The sequence below is a fragment of the Falco peregrinus genome, chromosome 8 (genome assembly GCF_023634155.1).
Source record: "Falco peregrinus isolate bFalPer1 chromosome 8, bFalPer1.pri, whole genome shotgun sequence".
Taxonomy (NCBI): domain Eukaryota; kingdom Metazoa; phylum Chordata; class Aves; order Falconiformes; family Falconidae; genus Falco; species Falco peregrinus.
The window spans coordinates 62,499,106-62,525,277 of NC_073728.1; the positions used below are offsets into that span (position 1 = coordinate 62,499,106).

The following is a 26,172-nucleotide window of genomic DNA, read 5'->3' on the forward strand; positions in this document are numbered from 1 at the left end:
AGCTCTGCCCACGCAGGGGTCCACATAGGATGCTACAGGTAGCAGAGTCTCTCTCTCTCTCTCCTGTCTTCCTCTGAGCACAAAAATTAAGCAAGTTGATCTTCACCTTCTCCCATCCAAGACTGGAGTGCACAGGCAGGGTTTGCCCTCTGGCATCAGTGCCTTCCGGGGCACAAAGTCAGCCCCAGTAACACAGCACACAGGGAGTCAAACGGGGCCGAGCGTGCTGCTAATCTGCTCTGATTATTCAGGATTAACTTTCAGTACTTGTTGCAGCACATCCTTTAACTCTGCTGTTGATACACATCGGCACACAATGTGACCAGGACCCATAAAATGGGAACAGAGCCAGGAGAAACAGGTAAATTATTTTGTAATCTTACCCAGGTACAGCAATGGTGTGGATGCACAGGCTGTTCTAATCTCCTGTTAATTTTCACAGATCTAATGAAGAAGTTAATGTCTCTAAAGGACTTGTTCCCATCTCAGAAGGGAAGGTGCTGTAGAAGGAGCATTATAAGTTATGCAAAAGCCCAGCAGACGCACAGAGCCCCCAGCATCTGAGCATCATGCTGAGCCCCCAGCCCAGCAGCTGCATCACACACGTGCCCTGTTCACACCTGCCATGGAAGCCTGCACAAAAAAATGCCAAACACTAAGCAGGACCTTGGTGCCCTGGGTCAACGCGCCAGTTCTCATCCACAAATTGCTCCTTTTGCAGGCAGGGAGAGACTCTCTTCCCACAGAGCCCTGATGCGACGTGCAGGGAAGGGGCACAGAGATGCCCGTATGAGGCTGCCTGTCTCCTGAACTAGAGCCTCACAAAACTGCCTGTTGGACTAAAGCAAATGCTAGGACAGAACATGAAAAATACAGCAAAATATCCAGGTGGTGCTGGCCCAGGTCCGCAGCTGGTGCAGCCCCCCTGCCCCAGACCTAGCCCCTCTGTACAGTTACTCACACTTGCTCCACATCTACCTGCAGATCACTGGTGCATTTTGTCCCAGTTCAAGAAATTTTATTAACCAGGCGGGAAGCCCTAAATGCAAACAGCAAAGCACAAGACAGAAATCCTGGCGTGAGCTAGCACAGCAGCGGTTAAACCTCGCTCATCACAGGGGGTTGCTGATAAACACCCCCAGCAGCCCAAGATGACAGAGCTACCATGTGACACCCGCTGGCATCGGCCTTGTGATGAATTTCAGTGCCGTGCTTTTTGCCAGCCCCGTGTAAGGGTGGCTGGAGAGCCAGGCTCTGTCACCATGGCTGCAGTGGGGACTGAGGCTCCTGGAGGGAACGGAGGGTTTCAGCTGTGAAACAGAAAATGCTGTTGGCAGCGAACAGGATTTGACAGCATTTACTCAGCTTCCTGATGCTCTAAAGAGCAAACCCGCCTGTGATAAGGTAAGGAGGAGGTGGCTTGAATGGAGGCACGGGCAGTAACTGGAAGGGTATGTCCACACTTGCTCCTATGTCTCCGATTCCTCCCCCTCCTCATCCTCAAACCCCTCTCTGCAGAGGGAGCTGGGGCATTTCCAGGCTTGGGGGACTGTCCCTGTGGGGTCGGGAGCCTCTGTGCCTCCCACAGGGACAGAGCAAGCCAGGACATTGTCCCATGCTTACCTGACGCCTGCCACCACAGGCTGGGAAGGCAGCAGGATGACTGTGGCCATCCCCTGACAGCACTGGTCTTACCTAAGGACAATTTGGAAACACGAATACAGGAGAAAAGGCTGCCTTTTTTATTGTTGAATCCCCCAGCTGTAAATACAAAAGAGCAAGCTATATGCTGCATATTTTACTACGTTCTCTTTTTTTTGTTCTGGATTGGAGAAAACATCAAACTGAAATTTCTTTATGAGGAAAACAACTGCCTCTGGCAACCTGCATCTCAAAGTGTTTGGCGGTCTCTCTTCTCTATGATTTGATATTCCTGGAAGAAAACATTGCTTGTGCTCTGCTTAGAGACTGCTGGTATTTACACACACTTACATGGCTAAACACCAGCCAGCGCTGCTTCCCCAAGCCAAGCTTAGATGCTGGTATGAAAGCCTGGAAACTACAGCTTTTTGTTAGAGCTAATTTAAACAACCAGTCCTTGGAAAAGGCTTTTTTTTTAAAAAAAAAAAAAAACAACAACCAAAAAAAACCAAAAATGAAAAGAGGGTTAAAAACAGTCAGAAAGAAAACAGGGGGATCGTATTAGGATTCCTGGGCAATACCTTTAATTTGCTGACACCGTGAAGTGTAGAAATGACAGTGGTTAAGAGAGGGCAGAGGGAAAAGCCATCACCCTGGCTGTCCCCACATCACCTGCCTTGCTGTTTTTGCCTCCCCAGCTCTTGGATCCAGATACCAGTATCAGCCCTGAAATCACAACCAATCCTGACAGATTAATTGCTGAAAACACTAAAATCAAATGTGATGCTCCACCGACACCCTCTGAAAGCCATCCCTCCTGGCTGCTCTTCTCCAGCCCCTGTCTGGTGTGATGCCTCACTGCCTGCCAGCAAAACGGGGCAGCTGTGAGCGGCGCTGACGGACAGGATCAGATACCTGGGATGCACTGGCAGCAATTGGATTTAGACCCGTATCACCCATCTGAGCACCGGACTTTGATCCAGCCAGTGTTTATTGTTCCTCCTCTTGGAAGCAGAGCAAACAAACAGCTCTTCCAGGGCCAGGCAGTGAAACCTGGCAGGGAGTTGCTAAGCAGAGGCTGAACGCCGATGGGGAATGACCCCACAAAGCCTGGAGGCAGCTCTGGAAAATGCAAAATCTGGTAAAACATGTAGTTTTGACACAAAGATATCAAAGAGAAGCTGCCGTGCCGTTGTCTTTGAATTAGGCAGTTCCTGGAGCAAAGCACTGTACCCGGAGACGCACAGTGGTTCACTGCAGCCGGGAGAAGTCAAGCTGGGAGCAAGTGGAAGCAGAGCGAGGCAGCCTGGTTTAGATTTACAATATAGAGAAGCAGATGAAGGAACAAAGTGAGATGAACTTGACGCCCTCGGATCCGGCAGCTGCATCCTGTTGCCTGCAGCTTGGTACTGGAGACCCGTTAACAGCGGCACCAGCCCAGGCCAGGGGCAGAGATGGAAACATGACGCAGGAAAGGCAGGGGCCAAGGAGGGACAGTCTGGCAGAGCGACGGCAATGATGTACGCAGGGATGAAGGTTGCTACGGCCACAGAAGGGAGACCAGTGGTTTGAGATCTGACTGCTTTTACACAGGAGAAGGCTCTCAGGCTCCGAGACCCACCGGGAGAAGTGGGTGCAGCAAGGGACCAGTGAGCTGGTCCACAGACACAACTAGAGCGCTCACCCGCACCACCTTTCTCCCCATGGGTTACATTATACCACAGACCCACAGCAGCTTGGAGAGAGAGTTCAGGGGTAGCTATGCAGGGGCAGCATCACCATCACCTTTACCTCCCAAGGAACAGCATGTCCCCTGCAGCACCACATCTCCCCTGCTCAGGGCACTGTGGCACCACCTCCACCAGGTCAAAGCAACGCTGTTTTCCTGCTTTCCTCCTTCCTCACCTGCTCCCAGAGACCTCCTGAGCCCTGCCACGGCTTTTGCACCTGGGGTGGGCGGTCAGGCAGGGGTCATGGCTTCACCCCTCTGGCAGGAGCAGGAGAGGGGGGACCCCAGGCAGGGCTCCGGTTTTAGGTAGAGGAGGAGAGGGAGCTTGGCCCTGCGTGCCAGCCTCGGCAGCCCTGCCCTGCCTGCCCCCATCCCACTGCCGCCCTGTGCTACGCCCCTGTGCCCCTCCTGCAGCAGCACTACTGCACCCGTCCCCTCGCCTGCCTGCTCTGCCAGCTCATTCTGGGTGCTGTGCTTCTTCCCTTCACTGCTTCTCGCCTTCGCCACCCCTCCTCCTCACCAGCCTGCCTCTGCCCCATCCCTGCTCCTTCCCTCTGTGCAGCCATGGCAGCCAAATCCGCAGGCAGACAGCATGGTGCGGCAGTGAGCACAGCCCGGGGGGCTCCGGCACCGCGGCTCCACCGATGCCTGCTCTCCCCCAAAAGCTGCCGTGGAGACGGCTGCTGCCTCCCCTGTGCACGGATGCCCTGCACTGCGGGAGCTGCGGGTGCCTGCATCCCCTGTCTGCATCCTCCGTCTGCATCCTCCCGCATGGCTCTGCCTCCACCGGCAGCTCCCCGAGGAGCCGACCCATTTTTGGCTGCGGCAGGGCAGGGAATGCCCACTCCCACTCCCGCCGGCCCAGCCGCTCAATCCTGCCATTCACCCTTCTTTGCTGTTTAATATAAGTAAATAATTAAGTGTTCCTGTGCCTTGCTGCTGGAAAGCATCGGAGGGGCAGCACAGGATAGCTCTGTGGCCTGAGACTAATAAAATACAGTGAATATCAGCTGCAGCATCATCTGCCTCCCATCCTCCCAGCCCTGCAGAGGCACCTCTCCCCACAACTTGTTCTTCTGAACCCCCAGCTGGGACGGCCACTAACTTGTTTCATCAGTGTCAGTGTTTCGGCAGTGATGATACCTGCATGCTGAGCACCGTTACTCTTCCGAATAATGCTCTAGATGGAGGGGCGCAACTGCTAGGGGAGACCAGCTGAGCCAGGAGCAACAGGGCTGGTGCTGTCTATAGGCACCAGCAGACAATAAAGCAGCCCTGACAGAGCATATGGGTACACCACTGAAGGACAAGCTGTACTCACCCTCTCCAGGTCTTGCCTGAGGTGCATGAAGAGCTTTAGGCGTCGGTAGAGAACGTCCTGTTCTTGCTGGGCCAAGTTGTCCACTTCATCTGTTTTTGGTGTCAGCAGCGGTTTGTTGGAATTTGCTTTCCTCTTCAGTTTCCAGTACTGGTAGACAAAATCCACCAGCGATTCACTTAAGTCAAGGTTCTCTGCCACCTCCGAAGGCTTCACGAGTTCATAGAAGTCCTCCTCCAGCTGCTGGAGCTTCTGCTTTCGCAGCGTGACCTTCTCCAAGTCCAGCTGGGCTTGGTCGGGTTCTGTCCGCGCCTCCTCAGGCAACTTGGTGGCACCGGTGCTGTGCTCAAGGCAGAAGGACTTGAACTTCACTTCGTCGTTGTCTGCTAGAATAGTCCGCATGTCGAGGTTGTGGTCGAAGGCGCAGGTGACGTGGAATGCGGTGACGCAGGCGGGCATGGAGCACTGTGGGGAGAAGGACAGGGCTTACGGCCAGGGCAAAGCACCATCGGTGGGGGGGATGCTTACCAACACAATGGGACACCAAGTGCTTGCTACAAACCCGGTGACAACCATGCAGTGACAACACCTACCATGAAGTGATGGATGCTCCACAAGAGGTACTCCTTACGGAGAAACACCTGGATTGCCCAAGTCTTAGACACCCATGAGCCGGACACCATAAACCCAAGCAGAAGAAACCCAGGGTTCACTGTCAGCAGGCACCTTCCCACCTTACCTGCTTTAGTCCTTCTCTGTGACGGGCCCTGCTCGACTGTCACCCACCATAAACGGGAGCTTCCAATGGTTCTTCCAACAAGATGTGGCAACAGGCAAAGACAACAGCATGGGCTAAAGGGATGCTCAAAGACTGCCAATGGATTTCTCCTGATGGAGAAATTTTCATCTGTATTTCACCATTAAACTGCTCCACTCTGTTACCACATCTAAAGCTCAGATGCCACGTTCACTGAAAACATCCAGAGTATGTCAAGGTTTGTGAGTGAATGTGGCATCTCAGAAGCAGCCAGTGCTCCCGGAACACGATGCCTTTCTCCTCTGGAAATTACACAGCCTCTAATTAGCTCCATTAAAAAAAGAAGAAAGAAAAAAAAAGCAACTCAGCATATACAGAGCAAAACATCACAAAATGAACTTTTTAGAACTGGTACAGTGGCTACAGTGTTGTCAAACTTGTATTGGATTAATTTTTTAATGATTTCCCTAACTTACCTCAGGCTTAAATTACTTTGGATCCCACAGGCAACAAATCTCAGCCTGGTTTCCTACAGAGAACCACCCCCAGCCAGCACGGTGCCTGTGTCCACACCAGCACCCTCTCCCCCTCTACTCATTAACCAGTTTTTAATGGCTCAGAGTGTCAGGTAATTATTTCAGCCATAACCCATACAAAATCAGTCTACTCCAGCTGCTAATGACCAGTTAAACTGCAATAATGAGGCATTTTAAGTGGGCTATTACTGTAGGCACCATATTTTGGCATTTATAGAAGAATTGTTCTTGTGGGGGATGAAGATGTAGCTGTGGCCTGAAGGACCAGGCAGAGGCATATGAAACTTCCTGGATGTTGATGACAAACCATTCGGTTTTAGTGGGGCTCTGCTGCACTTGAATTCTCAAAAAGAAAAAAAAATAGTAAATTTCTGGTAGTAGTTGAGGAACAGAAGTTTTATGGCTTTTTATCTTCATCCCATCAGCCCTGAATTCCTGCTCAGTCACCCAGCATGTGAACTTTTGACTTTGCTGCTTTTAGATATTTTCCCTTGACTTTGTTTATGTATCTGCTGGTGCTTATGAAAGCGAGAGACTTGCGCGGCTGCCAGGGCCAAGAAAAGCGTAGGCAAGTGGTGTCCAAGTCCTCCACTTCCAGGACTCTCCAGGCCCTGCTCCAAAACCTCCGAAACCAGCGGGAAGAGCTGGATGCAGCCCCGCCACGGCCGAGCCCTGAGCTGTACCAGCACGGCTCTGGGCAGCGATGCCGGGCTCTCACTCCTGCAGGCACCAGATACAAGCGGATTATGAACACCTACCCCCTGCTTACCCCGTTTAAACACGGCCAGTTGGTTCTCATTTCAGCCTGAAATTGCTCGTGAAAATAGCTGAGAGCTTGCAAAAACCAGCTCCCTCTGCCATGGTGCCGGCGCCTGCGTGGAGCCTGGCATCGTGCGGGACCTGTCAGGGCTCCCCATGCCAACCCGGGGCACCCACCGCAGCACTGGGTGCCTGCCCTGCCCATCCCACGGGATGAGCCCTGCCGCAGCCTCCTATGCAGCTGCAGCACCGTTTTCAATCTCGAGTATTTATTTTTTGTCGTGAAGGAGGGACAGAGGGAGCCCAGCCTGACGTGCAGCTTCCAGGTTTTTTCGGTGCAGTCAACATACCACACACCGGCTTTCAACAGCCATGGAGCGAGCAGCGGTACGAGGAGATGCGATGCTGCTTGATGGAGTCACCCCTCCTCACTTCAACGGCACTTTCAGGCTGGAGTTTTGCCAGCTGGAAGTTCCCATGATGGAGCCTTCTTCTTTGGTAGCCAAGATGGTAATGGCACTGCATGGAGCTAGAGAGCTCCTGATATACTCCTGACGTAACTCCTACAATACTCCTAACATACTCCTTGATGTCCTCCCGACGTACTTGATATACTGCTGATGTACTGCTGATGTACTCCTGACATACTCCTGATATACTCCATCCTGGCCGTTTCGGCATAACAGCTGGGGGTGCTTCAAACTACAGCAAACTTTTGTGCTGTTACACACGTAAATATCTATGGCACAGAAAGTGTCATAGATATTTATGACAATTACTATGACAAAACAGATATTATGACGAAGAGATAAGAGAACCGGCCGCCACTGGTGAACTATGTGAGCTAAGGAAAGCCACGCAGCAACGTCCCCTCCCGCCGGGTTCTGCCCCCGGTGCTAACACCAGCATCAACACCACGGCTGTGCCTTCTGCCCGGCCAGCGTCCTGCTAACAGGAACGACCATCGCTCCACCTTAGGAATAAAGCAAGTGCAATGACTCCCGTCCTGGATCTTTCCTCCAACAGATGGCAAGCGGCATTTGTCAGAAACCGTGCCCAAAATGCAAATAGAAAATAATTAGGCAGCTCGGCTGACAGGGCCACAAAGAAAGGTACCTGCTTGGCCACGGCTACCCAAGGACCTTGCATAAACTGACAATAAAAACATATTGATCCACCCCAGAATGGTGTTGGAACGAAGCCACTCTTTGTGGGAGGGAGGGATGTGCCACGCAGAATAAACCAGGCTCAAAAGACTGGCGCAGTCCCTAAGCCTGCTTTGTTATCGATCATGCTTCGTTATCTTACAGCACCTTTCATTCAAGGACTCCAGCATGCTTTGCTTATCCAGGCAAATCCATTCCCAAACACAATTCCAAGAGAGAGGGTGAAAACTGCACTAGAGATTAATGTGGGCTGTTAATTAGTCCCCAAACCACTCTTACTGGGAAGAAACAGAGGGAAATGCAAGGCAAACAGGAGTTGACCGGCTTACAGTGGTGCTCCGCCGCAGCCTGGGGCCGGCGGGGAAGGAAGCAGCTCCTCCAACAGACCTGCGAGGGGATCTCGGGAAGGAAACATTAATTACCGGTGCTGAACTCCGGCCAAGCCATCAGCCACGACACTTCTGCATCCTTACAAAAAGTACCATGTGATTTTTAGTGACCACAGATGGTCTGGATCCTGGTAGCGCTTCTCAGCTGCAACAAGCAATTTCAGCATTACAGCCACCCTCGGAGGATGCGGGGCTGGGGCAGAGGATGGCGAGGGGGCTGCACGCACGCTTGCTCCTCTCCCGATGGCAAGCTGTATGTTTTCAGGGCTACAGGCACAACCAGACGACAGCTCCGGGAACCACTGCACCAGTTATCCCAGTGGATGGGGACCCGGGAACCACCGCACCAGTTATCCCAGTGGATGGGGACCAGCGGCACAAGCAGCTCAAGGGGAGCAGGCAGCAGCGGGCAGAGGAGCGTTAACGAGTGGTGGAGGACACTTCCAAGAGCTTTTTCTCCAAAACAAACCAACAAAAAGAAAGCTGGAAGATGCTGACAGCAAAAGATTGTGCCCTTTGGAGAAACTGCCAGCAACTAACACAGACCTGGCACTCTGCACTGCATTGCAAGGCTTGGTGAGCTCTTCCAGTTGCTCCGAGAAGCGAGGAGGGAGCTGGTGAGGAGGGAGCTGGGTCCCAAGCGAGCATGGTCAGGACTCGGGCTGTGCCAGAGCCCGGCTCCTAGCAGTCTCTCTTCCATCTCAGCAATGCAAATGAGAAAATTCCTGCTGGATTCTGAGCTCTCTTTGGCATCTCATGATGTCTGACCACAGGAACCACCATGAAGTCGTGATTTCCCCTTAACAGGAGCCAGGGAAAGGGTGCCTCCAGGGCAGCATCCCTGCCCAGTGCTGGGGGGCTGTGGCTCGGCTCTGGCCACACCAAGTTACGCTGAGTACACAGCTCCGTACCAGAAAGTAGGGCAGTAATCACCTGCAAGCAGCAAGGTCAGAGGCATGGAGAGCCGTGGGGAGGGTTCCCCAGGACTCCCTGGGTTTGCTTCCCTTTTGATGGTCAAATCTGGATGGGTAAAAAATAAAACCCTAAGCAAAAATATTTCATATTTGTCTCTGCAAATGTGGTCGAGGTGGGTGTTTTCTTAAGCTGTGGTGCTGCCTCTGAGTGTTCCCGTGCCCCACTGGGATGACAAGTCTTCTGCTCCTCCAGCTTGCCTTCCAGATCTCGACACCCGTTTTGGTGAAGCCCAGTCCCAACTGGCCACTGGGAAACCCCCCTCCTGGAAGCAACACCCTTCCTTCCCCAGACCTGCCCCACCTGCAGCACCTGAGTCCTGCTGCCAAAAATAAAAGCTCTAACAGAAAACAATCTCCTCCTTTCAGAGCTGGGTCACACGCCTGAAATGCTGACAAAGGTAGTTAGATTACACCTGTATAAACAGGCACTACTCAAAAATATGCTCCATAAACATAAGCTTTCAAAACAGAGCTCTGTCCCACTGATGAGTATGAAGCATGTTTATTTATCTATGGGTGAACTTGTTGATTTACCCCATAAATCCTTAAATAAAGGCACTGCCTGCCCCCCTTTTTTTTTTTTTCCTTTCCTTCTCCCCCTTTTCCTTGAAGCAAAACCATCCCGAGCGTGCTAGGGTGGCCTTGGCAAAGGCTCCGGTGACAATCTTGCAAAGACTTATAAACCGTGAGCTGCCGACACATCAGACAATAAAGCTCCTGTTCCATCTCAGGTGACCTTTAATACAAATCCATTTGGTCCCCGGGATCTCACAGCTCCCATGCCATGCTGGCACTAAGAGGATGAAGCCTCAGAGAAGCTGAATTCTTTTTGATGCTGCCAAGCCTGTTTGCCTCCTTCCCTGCCCTTCCGTTCTTTGAAAGCAGTTGCTGTTATGACACAGTATCTCCATCTGGCAGGGGGAATAAGCAGATCCACCCAGAGTCATCAAAAAAGAAGTGAGTCAACACTAGCGATTTAAAGAAGTATTGTGAGATTTCATTCCAAGCTAAGGGGATTGCTTTTTAAATGACTCCCTTTAAAGTATTAAACCCGAGGTGGGAGCAAAAACACAGTGGAGCCTGCAGACCCCCCTGTTCCTATCGCCCCCCTGCAGCCAGCCAGCTACTTCTGGTCCCCCCCCGTCTCTGCCGCACACGCTGACCTCCGAGGTGCAGCTCCTGTTGCTGTACAGGAGCTGATCTGTCAGGATTGGTACACATCCTAGACTTCCAAGTTTTCCAAGCTTAATGGCTATTCCATGCCCTCCCTCACGCCCAGACTGCTTTGGTGCCTGCTCTGCCAACAAAAGCAGTGGGCACCACAGAGCGGCCGATCCTCCAGCCCGTCCGCACGGACCACGGGACATTACGCTGCTGGAGCAGCGGGAAGCAGGGAGAATCAGTGGATGCAGCAAGGCTCCCCGAAAGCTCTCACACCAAGAGCGCTGCATTTTGGATGGGAGCTTCTGCTCCTCGCTCCCCAGTAAGAGAGATCATTGTCTGGGAAGCTGTGTCCCACTTTTGCAATCGGAAAGCCCAGAGCGTCCTGCTTTCAGTCTGCAAAGAGAACGTCTCGCCCTCCCGCTGTGGGAAGAGCAGGCAATCAGATGTCTGCAGTGGTTTTCTTAGATGTGGTAAAACAGGAGAAAATGTGGGAATGTAATACGCAGCAAGTACTCTATTTTCCAAGCCAGCAGGCTAGTGAGGACTACCTAATCCTGGGGTTCCCTGGTACCCCTGCAACAGAACGGCTTCCCAGCCAACCTCCGCTGGTTTGTGAATACTTGGGCTACGTATCTGATGAGTATCTCACTTTTCTGGCAGCTATGCCAAGCCCTTCTGCTGGAAGCTCCCGATTTCAAACCAAGGTCATTTGCAGTCCCGGTGATTAGTGTCACTACAGCAACATAACTGTGTTATGCAAAGAAAGTTAATCTAGATTCCTAGCACTCAATACATTAAATGATTGCAAACAACATCTGATGATGTCTGATGGGCGCTTGTGCTCCCTGTCGTTAGGTTTACTCAGAGCAGGAATAAGCCTCTGCCAGATCACGTTCACCAACATCTTGAGAATCTCCAGTGGCTAGTACAGGCACAATCCTGGAGGTCTGAATTTCTTTGGTGCCGACTTACATACCTGAATACATGTCCCAGTGCACTCCTTGCAGAGGCTGCAGGACAAAGCCCATCGACTTGCTGGGATATGTGAGATCTTCGTTATGGGTTCCATTTTTTCAGGACATCCAATGCTAACCTGGCCACAAAATAGAAGGCAAGTTGTAAATACCGGCTATCATCCCAAATCTCCTGCAGGGGGACGTCTGTGGTAGTTTGAATGAGGGATGGATTTTAATTTTTTAATATATTTTTCAGGTTCACTGGTCATTTGGAAAAAAACCCCAAAGCTCTAAAACCAGAAACAAATCTGGATGAATTGGAAGGAAGTATTTATGTCGGCGTTTCATCTGAACTAATTCCTCATGTGGATGTTGCTGTGTATCTCAGGTAGGCACGTGAAGTTATCTTTACCCTGCCCAGAGGTCCTGTGAATGCCCCCACCTCTGTGCCCTGGCACCCCACACCTCTGTGCCCTCTCTTAATAGGGAACCCTTTGGCTGCTAACTAAACACACAGCCCTCCGACCGCCCGGCCGTGTGGCTCTGACCTCGGCACAGCCCGGTGAGCCAAACTGGGGTTGCTGTTTAGACCATTAATGACCATCCTGGGCTGAGACTTGAAACCAGGTCTGTGCCCACCCATGTGTCAAGAGGAGATTGGAAAACATCTTACTTCAGGTATCCATAAGGCACAGCTAACGTGGACCCATTTCGTCCCGCTCCGGGTGGGCTTCAGCGCTCCCCCCCTCTTGGGGCACAGCAGACACTTTGGCTGAACACCGAGGGCGCAGGTCCGGCACAGCCAGCTCCCGATGGGGACCTTCAGGATGCCGTAGCACGCCTGCACGGACAGCAGGGAGGAGGGTTAGCCCCAGCAGCCCGGGAAGAGCATCCTCCAGCCCTCCTCCTTCACCCCCACCTTCTTCACTGGCTTATTGCCACCACATCTGGGCAACCTAATGAACAGCAGATGAAAAGCAGCTCCGCAGACAACAAGGGTAAGTTCTTCCTTCCTTGCTACCTTCCCTGTTTTCACAGGGATACTCCTGCTGGATCAGTATGTCCTGGGTTTTAATTAAAAGCTAAGCAGAAAAATGTGCTGCCTATCATGGCCAGCATCTGCCCGGCTCCAGGTCGGGGGTGGGCAACCAGGCTGCTCCATCAGACTCCCCACGCCGGCAGCTCTGCCGTGCGGACACCTGCCTGCCCATCCCCGGCCCGTGTCTGAACAGCTACCGGAGCCATGACAAGTCGGAGAAGAAATGCCATGCGGAGGAGACCTCTGAGGCAGCTGAGGGCTGGAAAGCCACAACCCCATGATTGAGAAAGATGGCCACACTGGTTACACACCCCACACAGCCCAAAGGGAAGTGAAAATAACTACGGAAAGGTAAAAAGGGGAAACCAATAGTCATGAATATAAATCAGAGGGAAGGAACCATGAAGGATGACACATCTAAAGGACGATAAATTTAAAGGAGGCAAGGACAAGTCTACGGCCAAGAGAGTGAGAACAAAAGGACTCGGGTCGCTCACAGAACTCCCTGACCTGCTGCGATAGCGCAGGACGCAGAGGAGCCAAGTGTTTCATAAATATTTCTCTTCCGTACTTGGGGAAGAGCCAAATGATAAGCCGTATCGCATAATGACGACGATAAAATACTTTCCACTTCAGCCGTAAGTTATGACTGTATCAAACAGCTACTACTAAAACTAGACAGTTTTTAACCAGCGTGTCCCAGTAACTTGGACTGAAAAGGTTTTCAGAGAGGCAGAGGACTGCCCTGGGTGCTGTCATGGGGCTGTGCCACGTTTTAAGCAAGGCAATGCAATTTATTCTGGACCTGGTGCTCTGATGCCCTTCCATAAGGCAAGCGGGCAGTGCCAAAAAGGACCCCCAGCACTGTTGGCTGTAAATGGAGCCCAGGCCTTTGTCAACACCATTTCTTGAAGTTTTTGCCAAAAAAGAACAGCTTTTCATCCTGCTGCCGCAGGTCACCATCACCCCAAGTGGCAGTGCTGCAGGCAGGGACAGGGCAGGGGGCATGCAGAGATGCGTGGGTGTGGGCAAAGTGTCTCCTCTGCCTTTGCTGGCCACAAACAGACTTTATAACACCACTTCAGGTTGTCCCAAAGTACAAATGCACTCTGATAGTGATTTCCAAGGGGAAAAAGCTACTTCATGAACAGATTATTGGGATAATAAGGAATTAAGGGAGGTAATGTTATTGCTGTGAGTCTAACACGGTTCAGAGAGACTTAACTGTGTGTTTCACAGCGCCTCCAAATCTGACAGATAGGTAAGTTCTGTAACAGAGGTTTTTAGAACATGCGATTTAGTACCAGACAAAAATCAGCCTGGTATGTACTACCAGGAGAATAAACTGGCTGCCTGATCTCAAAATCCAGGGGTAAACAGGAATTATGACCAGGTATGCATCTCTGGCAGAGTCTCAGCTCTTGGCTATTTATTCCCAGATGTTTCATAGCAGCTCAAGATGCAGCCCTGCTCCTAGGAGCAAATGCTACAGGGCCTCTGTCCTAGACTAGGCAGGGATCTAGAAACAAGGTGGGTTATGAGCTAAACACACTCTCCTGGTCCGGCACCAGAAGGTGCTCTGGGAACACGGAGCAGAGCAGCACTGTGTAGGAGCACAGCAGCTATTTTTATCGCTGCGCCTGTCACGGGTGCAACATCACCAAAAAGGGGACGCCAAAAAACCAGGGAGGATGCTGAGCCACAGAAAAATGTGGTGTGGTCCATGTAACAGAGGGAGGGCTCGGCCGTGTCCCCACACTGGGGAACAGGAATTTGGTAATGACAGGACCGTGGTGCGGTGGCTGGAAGCTGGAGATGGATCGCTCCCATGCTAAGCAGAAGTGCGACGTTGCCACCGCGAGAGCGATGAACCACAACAATTTAGCAGCGGGGGGGGAGATTCCTCCTGGCTGAATATTTTAAAATGAAGATTGCATGTGTTCTCTAAAAGCTACGCTTCACAGGAATTAATTAATAGCAAGCCTCATGGCTTGTGTTATGCAGATGAGATTATCACAACGATACCTTCCAGCACCATAACCCACCAACGTGTGTCTGAGCACCACCCTGCTTCTGTGCCACCCCGCTGGGATGCAGGAAGACGGGACATGGCTCCAGCCGTGTCCCACGGGACCCCAGCTCCCCTCCACCACTGCCTGAAAATGCGAAGCCCGCGGCATCGCTGCCTGGATGCACGCAGGAAAGCATCAACCCCAGCAGGCTGTGGATGCGGGGCTGGCAAAGGCACAGGGCAGCTGAGATAAAAACCACGATGCCACGTAACACCCCGTGCCATGGCTCTGCACTTTGTGGCTCAGGGTGTAAATTGGGGCAGAGATTAAATCACCAGCAGCTTACAGAATGGCATTGGGCTTCAGGTTAGACTCTGCTCCCTGAAAACTATGGAAAATCTCCTTTTTCTTTCAACAGCCTTGAAATCCAGCCCCCCGCATCCCCTTCTGCAGCACCGCACTGGTCCCAGCGCCAGGACCACTGCCCAGAGCGGAGCCGGTGGGGTGCCGCGGCCGGCGGTGGGCACAGCCGGGGTCCACACGTCCCCTTGGCAGCCCTGCTCACCGCCACTTGGGCACGTTAAAAAAACAAAAAACGCAACCCCCCCAAAAAAAACCCCAAACCCCAACCCTGAATCATCCTGGTATTTTGTGGAATCTGATTCACTGATGGAAACCATTCAAAACACCCACCTCCCGCAACTATAGATATCTCCAACGCTCTCCCACCTCCAGGAAGCACTGATGGAAAAGCCGCCCAAAAGACGAGCAAATGGCTCTTGAGAGGAAAAAAACCCAAACCCCTTCGCACAGAGGGTGAAGCCCAGGAGATGCTGCTGCCATTCCAGTTGCCCTTGCAGCAGGACCAGCAAAACCTCCCTGGACCCACGCAGGACCCAGGAGACCCTCCCACGGCTGCCTTCTCCTTGCCAAGGTTTCCCCAAGTGCAGGAGCCCACAGACACCCCCAGACAAGGGCTCGAAGCACTTGCATTCAATTCTAAAAATAAAATTATTTTCCTCCAGGCAGTAAAATAAAATGAAATCCTACACTCATACAGCAGGGAAGCTGGGACAGAAACCCTGTGAGGTGAGGCAGCACTCGTGGAGCTGGAAGGTGCTACTACCCATCGTGTATCGCTGCAGAGGAGGAGGCTGGAGGTCTGTGCGAGCCCACCGCTGTGGCAAGGGCAGGCTGCGTGCCGGGCTGCGGGGCCACGTCCCTCCCAGCCCACCAGCCAGGCCCGCACACGGTGCCGGCCACCCCTGGGTGCTAAAGATCCCGCTGCAGCTTAATAAAGCCAGACGGGGTAAAGAAAGAAGAATAAACACATTAATGGAAGAGCAGGCATAAAATAAAGCATCACAGAGACCAGAGAATAAGGAGGAAGGGGCAAAGCAAGCTTGCAGGGAGCGGCTTTCAGCCTCTGGTTGTGTATTTCCATGGGCACTTTGGAAGGGTTTGGGCTAAAAATAGAAAAAAGCAAGTTTGTTGCCTGCCAGCTCCCCAAGACCCCATTTGCTACCCTCGCTCCGCTGCAGCTGCACTGGGAATCCATCCGAAAAGCTCAGCAGGGCTGTACAGCAGCTGAGGGAAAGGGGGACAGGGACAGGGGGGACCCAGAGAACAGCACGGGGGCCCGATGCGCAGGCAGCCAGCCCTGCTGCTCTCCCCCCGCCACGGGGGCTCACCTGGTGCACGCAGACGTTGCACTTGTCGCAGAACACCATCTCGTTACCGTCCTCCCCCTCCGGCGAGCGGCAGACGTCGCACACCACGTCCTCGTCATACTCGATGCCCAAACCCTCCTCTGTTTCGATGGCGATGTTCATGTTCTCGTAGCACATGGTCTCCAGCTCCTCCAGCACTCGCTCCAGGGTGATCTCGTCCAGCTCAGGCTTTTCTGCAAGGCAGAAGGCAGAGGAGGACACTGATGCAGCTCCAGAGCAGGAGCTCACCCGACTTCGGGGAGCGTTTTGCAAAGGGCTGAGCATTTCAGATTGCAACTCAAGAGGCAAATCCACGGCGACGGTAAGAGCGGCGATTCAGTAAACGGCTGCTTCTAACTCGGGATGCAGTTTATATTTCATAGACAGTAACAAAATATTGCTGCTGGCTGAGAGGAAAGAAACCCATTCAGCTGAATCAATGCGGATAATTAGGTCTGACAGTTTAAATGTTCAAGGAGACAAGTTTTGCAAAGATGCTTTCTGCAGCAAGGGCTCAGACAAGCTTTGGCAACACAAAGTCAATGCTTTAATTGTTATAACTGAAAATTGACCCTTTTAAGGCCAATTAAATGGAACTGTAAAACTGAAGCCAAAGGCTGAAATTGAGGACAAATTAGGGGGTTTTTTCCTGGCTGGGTTTAGTGGAACCAGAAGGGCAGACCTGGGCAGGGGTGAGCTCAGATCCACTGTGTTGTCTTTTATTCCCCCTGTACCAGCATCTTTAGCGGAAAGAAGTGGCGGAGGTGCTTTACCAGAGGTTTCTGCAGAGTGACAACCAGCAATACAAGGCCAATAACGAGGAGAGGCTTTTTCAGAGGAGCAACCTCCAGCAGCAGGATTACCCGGCCACTGTTACAGGGGGGATGCTGCTGCCAGAAGTTCAGCAGCACTGGAACAGTGCTGTGCTGAACCCAGCCCTGGCAGTGCTGCCTCTCACCCACACACAAAGGTCCTGGTGCCACAAATGCAACGTGAGGACACTCCAGGTAAGGAAAAAAAGAAGCAAAAATAATCTGTCAGCAGTAGGAGTGAGGTTCTCCGTGAGGAGTAAGAGGCACAGTTAAGCTCCCACTGCACCCCATCTCCCCGTGAGCACCATTTCATCACTTAAGAAGGCATGGAGATGAGGATGGAAATACCAGCAAGATGCAATAAAAAACATCTAAACATCGCATTTCATTGTTTCCTTGGATAATATTATTCGGGCGGCCAGGATGCTCCAGAATGCCACAGACAGCGGAGGAGCCTGACCCACGCTGCTGTCCACCTTTCTTGATGCAAGGCAATGGGAGAAAATATCTCATTAATGAGCATAGAAGGGGAAAAAAAAGCCTGAGGAAGTACTAATATGAAGCGGTTATTAATTAAATGTTCGGTGAGAAATTTGCCATGCTGGGCATCTCTTGAGCCACGGTGCGATGTCCCTGTCCTGGGCCAAGCTCTGGGGCCCAAAAAGGTCCCCAGGGCTGGGGTGGGATGGGGCCGCAGGGGTCCCGGGCAGCACTACTAGCTGCACCTTTCCCTGATGGCCACGGACTGGCTGGAAAAACTCTGTCAAGGGGGAAAGCAACCCGCAGGCGAGCTCGGCAAGCAAACACACCATTGTCTGCCTTTTTAAGCTCTTCCCCGATGTTTCGCATTGGCACGGTTTCCTTTGGCTTGACAAGTCTCTGCAAACATCTAGCCTGGCATTTTACATGTCTCTGTCGAGTCTGAGATACCATCTAAGACAGACAACACTGTTCCCTATCGCAGCCCTTTCAAGTGTGGGGCTGCTGAGCCGCAACACGCCGAGGAACCTGCCAATACCTGTTCCATTACCGAGCAGCCCTGGCGATGGGCGCAGGACCTTGCAGAGCCCCGGGCTGGCACAGGCTGCCCGGGGACCACTGGAGCTCGGCCAGGTGAAGCATCCTGCGCTGCCACGGTGGCACAGCGAGCCCCACGTGCCGGAGCCAGGATGGAGCTGCTGGCTCGCTCCTGGCATCATGCAGGTTGGATGCAAGAGGGCAGGGAGCAGGTTACAAAGCCTTTTTTTTTTTTTTGCCTTAATGGTGCATACACACCACCAGAGTTGCACTTGCTCTATGGAGAGCTGTAAACCACGACTTTACATGAGTATTAAACAAACCCAGCAAGAACACACTCCTCTTGGTCAGCGTTTCAAGTCCACGTGGGTGACTAGGATCCCAGACACCGGAGTGTCAGCCTGGAGTTAACTCTCTTTCTTCCAGCATTTCAGGCTCTGCTCTCTCTGCTCTTCTGGAAAGCAAAATGATCATTAAAGTGCTCCCGGTGCTCTTCCCCACGCACTTGCTAGAGCCGCCCTGTGCAAGGGGCAGGGCAGGCAGCGAGCTGGCAGCTGCAGGCAGCGCGAGGAAGGAAAGTGAGGGGGTTTCCACAGGAACCCTGGCCCTGACCTGCCTGCAGGGTCGGGATGCACTGGCATCGCCACTGCCCCCACTTCACCTCCAGTGGAAAGAACCCGCTCCCATCCCATCTCCTGTGTTTTCCACCCATGGTGATGCCCCAGCATCACCAGCTTAACCCTGGGGAGAAAGTCCCTGCCCATCCCAAAAATCTTGCGCCGGGGCAGGACCAGCACCCGATGGGGTTTCCTTATCAGCCTACATGCCACATAGCTGTTACACCGTTACACCGAAAAATATAGATCTCTCCCTCCTGCGCACACACACACGCGCGCTCTCACACTCCATTTAGATGTAATTACATTAGGAGTTTGTTTGCCAAGCGCCATTCAGAATACCTCGGAGCTTATTGAATTGACAATTGCACTTGATGGGGATGAAGCGATTAATCGTTTATGAAACACTAAACAATGGGGCCTGGGGGTGAAATGCTTTTTCCATTTGTGCTCCATTTATCTCCTTCTGCATCATGTAAAGTTTGTGCTGTTAAACCCCATTCAAAAAATTGTCATCTTTTTGGCTGCATAAATGCTATCTGCATCAATCATGGTCAGCTAAATAGCAAAACCAAAAAAATGCTCCACCAAAACAGTCTCTGTGTACATGCACAAGTGATGCCGTTGTTGTCCCTGGGGAAGGAAAAGCAAAGACCCAGATACTGATCTTGACTACAATTAATAGATCCAGCGATGTCCAGGGGCTAAGTCATGTCTGAGACCATCACCAGGACTGTGGACTCTACCTGCTGACCAAGAGGAAGATATTTTTACCTGGTTAAGGTAAGCCAAGGTCTTGTACGAAAGGTGGGGCAGAAAACGAAGCTTTTCTGAGCCTCCACAGAGAAAGGCAGCGTAGCTGCAAATTCCTCCGTCGTCTCTCTCCAGAGGGACACAGGCAGAAGTGAGAATGCAGTCTCATGCCAACATAATCACCAGTGACTTGGAGTCATGTTCAGAGTAAAAGGCTCCATGTTCCACCACCCCTGCCTGGAGGCCACCCGCACCACCCATACCCTCTCCCCATTAACACCGAGCGTGTTAATGATGCTGGGTTTTGACGTAGCCACGCAGGCTCCCTGGGACCCCCCGACACTGCCCTGCGCTGGGAAGGACTGTCCCCGAGGGAGTGTTGCCTCCTGCCGCATCCTGGCTGGAGAAAAGCTCTCCTCTCTGGGCCCACAGCGGGATGCTGGTGGCAGCACGTATCCCAGAGGAAGCATCCCTCGGAGGAGAAGGCGGCCTTTGCTTCAGAAAGGGAGGAGGAGGAGAAGTGCCAGACAATGACATGCTACAGGAGGTCTCCAAATCTGATTCAGAAAGGTAAAACATGTAGGAACCGACCCAGCCTTTCATCTGAACTTTGCTCCCAGCAGAAAACTTCCCTGTACCTCTCCCGTCGGGGTCTGCCAGGATCCCTGCAGCTGCCCAGCATCCTCGTTATCCCTGGGGGCCTCCTGAGGGTCCTGGCCTCAACCCTGTGCACTCAGCAACCCCAAACCTCACAGCAGCTGCCCGTACGGCACCTGAAATGCAGAATTTAAACACTTCATCCCAAAGGAGCTGGGATCGCTGAGCTGGCACCGAAGTCACAGCACCGGGTCTGGAGAACCACCAGGCACATTCTTTTACACAACGCCGCTCTCCGTTATAATTATTTCTGTAATACCGTAATTTATGTGGCATGAAGGAGCAATATTCTTCTGCTAAATGAATTCTCAGCTACTTCTTGTCGTGGTGTGAGCCGATTCACTGCGCAGGGAGAAAAACAATAGCTGGTGAAGACACCTTTCACAGAATGGAGACCTATTTCTGACTAAATTGTGCTCCACTAAAATCAATTTACTGAAACAATAAATCCTTTTACCCTGTGGAGGTTACCTGGAGATAAAACAGCTAATGAACAAACAGCCATCAGGACTGCAGGCTGCGCCACTAGCTGATTCAGAAGCTGTAAACCTTGGCATCTACTTTTCAGTATAAAAATATATATAAACAAGCAAAACTACTGTTTTTTTTTAAATTTAAAAAAAAAAAAAAAGGAAAGCACTTGTGAGATGATGTAGGCTTGTCTCTTAGCATCTTTGAATAACTGAGAGTGAAAGGCTGCCAGCTCCCTGATGGGATAGGGGTGTTCACACGCAGCATGGGGACCACGGGCTTCTGAGATCTCCCCCCAGCTCACTGTCCCTCCAGCTCGCCCTGGGTGAGTCACTTCAAACCTGCCTGCTTCAGCTTCTGCCTCTGCAAAGCTCTGCTGAGGATCCTTCCCCCCTCAGAGGCCAGGGGAATGAAAGCAATCCGGAGATAAAAAGCACTGGTTAGATGCTGAAGCTGAGCTGAGGCACCGGTGTGCAGAAAGACACGTTGGGAGAAGCACGCCTTGCCTCTGGATGAGGCTGGGAGCTGAGCACCCACGCACTCCAGGCACCCGCCGGGACACCAGGCACCCCTGCCCCAGGCTGGGTGCTCCCCTGGGCATCCCAGGTCCTGTCCCAAGCATCCTTTGCAAAGGTCAGGGGATGACAGCCAACCACCTGAACACCACGCTAGACCGTCTGGGACTCCCCCAGCCACCTCGAAGCCATCCCCTGCAGGCACACAATGCCTGGGAGATGCAGCAATTGCACATTAATCCTTTACTGATGTTATTTATGAGCAGAACCTCAACATAAAAGTAAGACCAACAAAACAAACAGCGACATGCAACCTGCGTGAGCTGAGCATCCGCAGTGAAACTTCTAGATATTTTGTTACAAACACAGCCTGCTAATGCACTTTTTAAAAGATTTACAGGAACCAATTATCACTCTTTCTGCCACCCACTGACATCAATTATTGCTCAAATTTAAGATGATGACAAAATGTTTTAGGAGCCACTTTACAAGCTGCCGTCTCTCTCCAGCGATGCTCGGCACTGGCGGAGCTGTCCTGGAGCACTGCGGATGAAACCCTCCTTGCCCCATCCAGCAGCAAAACTCCGAGTATCGCTGGAAGTACTGCAATTACTGCGAGGAATTCATGGAATAGCAAAACAACGATCTGACATAAAAACTGATTCTGCCAAAAAACGGGGAGGCAAAATGTCTAAAGCATCTCCCACTGATACCCAACCCTCCTAAGCTATACATTAATACATGATCTATATACAATGAACACATTAATCTATACAGAGCTTTGCTGCAGTAGCTGTTTCTACGAGCTCATTTAGTTCAGCTTCCCCTTCCAGAGGCTTGCAGTGTTTTCACCTCTGCCAACAACCTACAGAACTGCCACCTGAAAATATTTCTGGATTTCCTTGCTGAAAGATAAGCTTAAAGGCTGAGGCTATTTTCACACAAAATTAGCCTGGATTATTGTGCTCGGATTGTTCTTCTTCTTCCTCTCTCCCTTCCCTCCGGCCGCCCCATGCTGTGGCACCCCAGCAAGCTGCTGCGGCTCGCCCGGGCAGGGGCACCGCAGCTCCCACTGTGCCAGGGGCACCCCGGCCGGCGGTGGGGGAGGTGATCACGGGGGGACAATGTTGTTCATCCAAAAGAAGAGCAGAAGTCCTGTGCACCCACCTCCAGCTCTCCCAGACCCCCGCCATGCTGCTCAGCAGCTCTCCACGAGCCAGCTGCAGTGGGCTCTCACCTTCATCATTTCTGACTGCCATCACTTCTGTGCCTCTTTACCCCCTGGGCTCGCTGACTCGCCTGTTCCCGAGTCCTGCCCTTGCATCCAAGTGGGGTACGGACCCCTACATTAAAGAGCAACAGCCTGCGAGCAAACACGAGCGTGGCACCTGCCTACGGGCAGCTCAGGCGAGTCCTTCTCCCCGTGACACCAGCGGCATTAATCCAGATAACGGCGGTGTAACTGAGAACAGCTTCCAGCCCTAAATCTGTTCCCAAGATACTTGTACGCTGTACATTGGCACTCTATGAAATACATCTCTTGCGGGCGATACACCACCAAGTAGCAGAGGATTTGCCGGTTCGCCTATCCACGCACCCAACTGCTCTGCTGCCGAAACAGTTACTCGTGCAATCAGCTTACGATCTCGGTGGAGAACAAAGATTTCAGGCTACGCACGGATGTTTGTTGTGGGCTGCAGCACAGACATGTTATAAAACAGCTCCAAACTGGCAGGATTTCTTCAAAACAAGAGAAAGGAGAAAAAAAAATATTCCCAACAAGCAGACTCTGAATTATTAATGGGCTAAGCTTTGTCAAGCGGTGAGCAGCAAGCAGGGTGAGCCTGGGTGCGGGGGCATGGTGGGGAAGGTGGTGGAAGGGCCATCGCTGCGAGCGGTCCCGACAGCTGCGGTCTGCGTGGGGAGACGCTGGAAAGGGGGAAGCTGGGCTGGTGGTTAAAGGAAACGGATCCCACTACAAGGACAGACCTCCGCACATCCCCCTGCCAGCCAGGGCTGGGGAGCACTGCCGCGGGGGGCCAGCAGCCCCTGCATCCCCCACATCAGAGGGCAGCGGTGCCCACCACAGGGCTCCCTCCAGCCGGCTGCACGGGCAGGGAATGGGGCTGCACATCCGCTGCCAGCACAGCATGGCGGGGATTCACCCCCAAAGTCGTTAAAATAAGAGATTCAAATGCCAGCTATAGGGTGGCCCTGCAGAGCCGACGGAGCTTGGCCGTGGCGAGGGGCACCCGTGGGTAGGTGGCAGCTGCGTGGGGACAGGCTCTGCCTGGGCAGCACCAAGACCAAGCTGTCTTGGGGGGAAAATAGGGCTCCCCAAATCCTGAAAGGACGCTGTGGGATGGGGCAGCCTCAGACAGGCACTCCCGGCACTGCCAGGGAGGCAAGCAGCCGCTCTCTGAGGCATACGTTTAATGTCAGCCTCTGCTCCATTGAGCACATCTTCCCCAGGGTCACTCCACCGACTTCGGTTTATTCCAAGTCTACTTGACCAATCTCACCTCCACCGAGGGAGGTATCATCTCATTAGTACACAGACATATCTCAAGTATGCAGTGATGAATTCCCCCTGGAGCTTCAAAAGCAATGCATGTGACCTTTGCATGTTCCTGCCATAAAATACCAGGAACACCTCCAGCTCCCAAGATAGAAGCTGTGGTGGGCATATGTGAGCAGCATACACCATATGGATTAAGTCAAGGGAATACTTAGAAACTTCGGCTCTGCCTTCAGCAAAATTGATTCCGGCAACGTTTTTAGCCATTTCTTGAGGATTTTCCGTGTGTTTATGAAGTGCTGATCACTGCAAAGGCATCTTTCAGCCTTGGTCTTTGAAGTGTCTCTAGCCCCACTCTTACAATAGCTTTGGATTTAGTGGAGATCACAAAATACAGCATAAAATGTTAATATAAAAACGAAGACTTATGGCATGGCTCCTCTCTAAAAGGAAAGGCCTGGGCCGCCTGGAGTGGCATGTACATAAATCTGGTTCAGGGTTTCATTCAGACTCCTTCAGACCTACTTTTTAAACTCTCTCATATTGCAGCAGCAACAAATAAAACATTTAGGCAGGGTTAAATACTGATTTCATCTCCAGCACACAGTCCTTTAAACAGTACCTATCTCCAGTACAGCAACAGCTCCCGCAGTATCTTACAGGGCAGTTCACAGCTATTTAAAGCTGGTTTTACATGTAAAACTTTTGCTTTTCAGAGCCATTTCACCTAAGTGGGAGAGGAGCCTGCGGAGCGCAGGGAGCTGGAGCTATCTGGAGGTTTATCTGATCTCGGTGATAAAATTCCATCCCTGGGGTGACCTAAAAAGGACTGGAAAAGGCATGTGCTGTGTGCTACGTGGATCACGGCGGCAGGAGCGAAGCGAGAGGGATGATCTCATAGGTGTTTTCCAGCTCCCCTCCCCGCCACTCCTCGAGAGCCAGTCACAGATCAGGCTCCTTCTTTGTCATTAAATATTTTGGGAATGACACACTGTGCCCCTGGACTGCCCAGTGACAACAGCTCAGCTAAACACCCAGGAGGAATTTAAACTCCTGCCTATCTCCTGAGCTGGGAGATAACTCCTGACTTCTCTCAACAGGAGAGGCTGCGGTCCTCCAGTTAAGTCACATTAATGATCTCAGAGATCAGCAAAGCTGGTCTGGAGATCTCAGCCTGTCATTAATGTCAAGGGCTTCCAGGAGAAAGCACTAATTACGGACTGCCTTCAGCCCAACCTAAGGCAGGGGGCAATCTTCTGCCTTGGGTGGTGAAGGGCACCCAAATCCCACCTGCGCTGTGCCCGGCTGCCTGGCTTCTCCCGTATGGGAAGCAGAGGGAGCAGAGCTCTGGCACAGCCCAGGCGGCGAGCAGCCATCAGATGTGCTGCAACAGCATTCCTCTCCAGGCACCCAAACCCCACCACTTCCACGGGCAGGAAAACACGTCCCCCCGCAGCAGCCCGCCGGCCACCCCCCCAGCGGCACCAGGCACCGGCGGGCGAGATGCAGCCGCGGTCCCGCAGCCCGGAGCGCCAGCACCCAGCCTGCTCCCTACCTGCCAGACCCCCAGCTCCCCACGGCGCCGGGAATGGGGTATTAATCAATGCCACATGTTTTCCCTTTCAAGTCACTGGAAAAAATGCACTAGCCCTCGTGCTGCTAGAGAAGTCAGGAGGGCTGGGGGATGGGGCGAGATACCAGAATCCTTCAGGCTGCAGCCGTGTCCGCGGTGGATTTCACACACCAAACGCTGGTTTTCAAAGCTGCTCCCTCCCCGGCATATTTAAGCATATTTAAGGCTCAGCCAGTAATTACAGCGCTCTTTCAGCAACAGAGACGGGCTGCAGAATGGACAGTGAGGCTCCCTGCATTATCGCTGCTGAAATCCCCTGGGTTCGTTATTACTGTCTATAGCTGGCTGCGGCAGGCGGGCTCAGGGGCTTCGTCAGAGACCATGGTGCCATCCAGCCTGGTGCTGCACAAACACCTCCTAAGGACCGTCCTTGAAAAAGCTGACTGTCTGATAAATGACAAGGAGCTAGAGGAAGAAACACGCAGCTTGCTCAGAATTACAGAGGGTCAGCAGCAAACCATCGCCTACGTCCTGACATCGGGTTTGGGGCGCACTCATCAGGATGCCGCGATGCCAGCCCACCCAACGCGCCTGCAAGGAGTGGCGCTACCAGGGGTATGTGATGCTCCATGCTCAAGCTCCCCTGTGACAATGTTCAAGCTCCCCTCCTAAACCCCAACACGCTCCCAAGGCAGCGCCGCTGTGCCAAGGCGCACGCCAGCCCGAAGGTGACATGGCACTGGCAGCTGCAGGGGACAGGCAGCTCCCACCTGGCCTGGGGCAGCAGCATCCCTGCCCCAACGGCACCCATCTCATCTCAACCTTCCAGTTATCCATCAGCACAGGAGCTCCACATCTGAAAGCCATTTAAGACCTTGCATTTGTAACCTAATACTTTGAAGAAATAATAAAAGCAAGCCAAATTTAACCCAACTGGGCCGGAGAAGTCAAATCTCTGCCCACTGCCTTCCTAAAGACTTATGAAATATGTACAAGGGGAAAGTAGAAAGAGAGACAACCCTTCTCTGGAGTCCAGAGACACAACTGATGGGCACCTAGCAGTGGAGATGGTGAGGGAAGTGCAGCAGGG

The 26,172-nt window shown here is 52.4% G+C and overlaps 1 protein-coding gene across 4 annotated transcripts in view; it reads right to left on the reverse strand.

Moving 5' to 3' along the window:
- Nucleotides 1-26,172, reverse strand: part of JADE2 (jade family PHD finger 2) — an 84,036-nt gene that overhangs the window by 12,503 nt on the left and 45,361 nt on the right. For 3 of the 4 annotated variants that reach the window (XM_055811705.1, XM_013303513.3, XM_005242758.4), the window contains exons 6-9: nucleotides 16,132-16,343; nucleotides 12,063-12,230; nucleotides 11,410-11,526; nucleotides 4,692-5,153 (exon numbers count right to left, since the gene is read on the reverse strand). In XM_055811705.1, the coding sequence (XP_055667680.1) occupies nucleotides 4,692-5,153; nucleotides 11,410-11,526; nucleotides 12,063-12,230; nucleotides 16,132-16,343 (959 nt within the window). The remainder of the gene's footprint in view (nucleotides 1-4,691; nucleotides 5,154-11,409; nucleotides 11,527-12,062; nucleotides 12,231-16,131; nucleotides 16,344-26,172) is intronic. The other variant, XM_055811706.1, reaches the window with a different exon arrangement.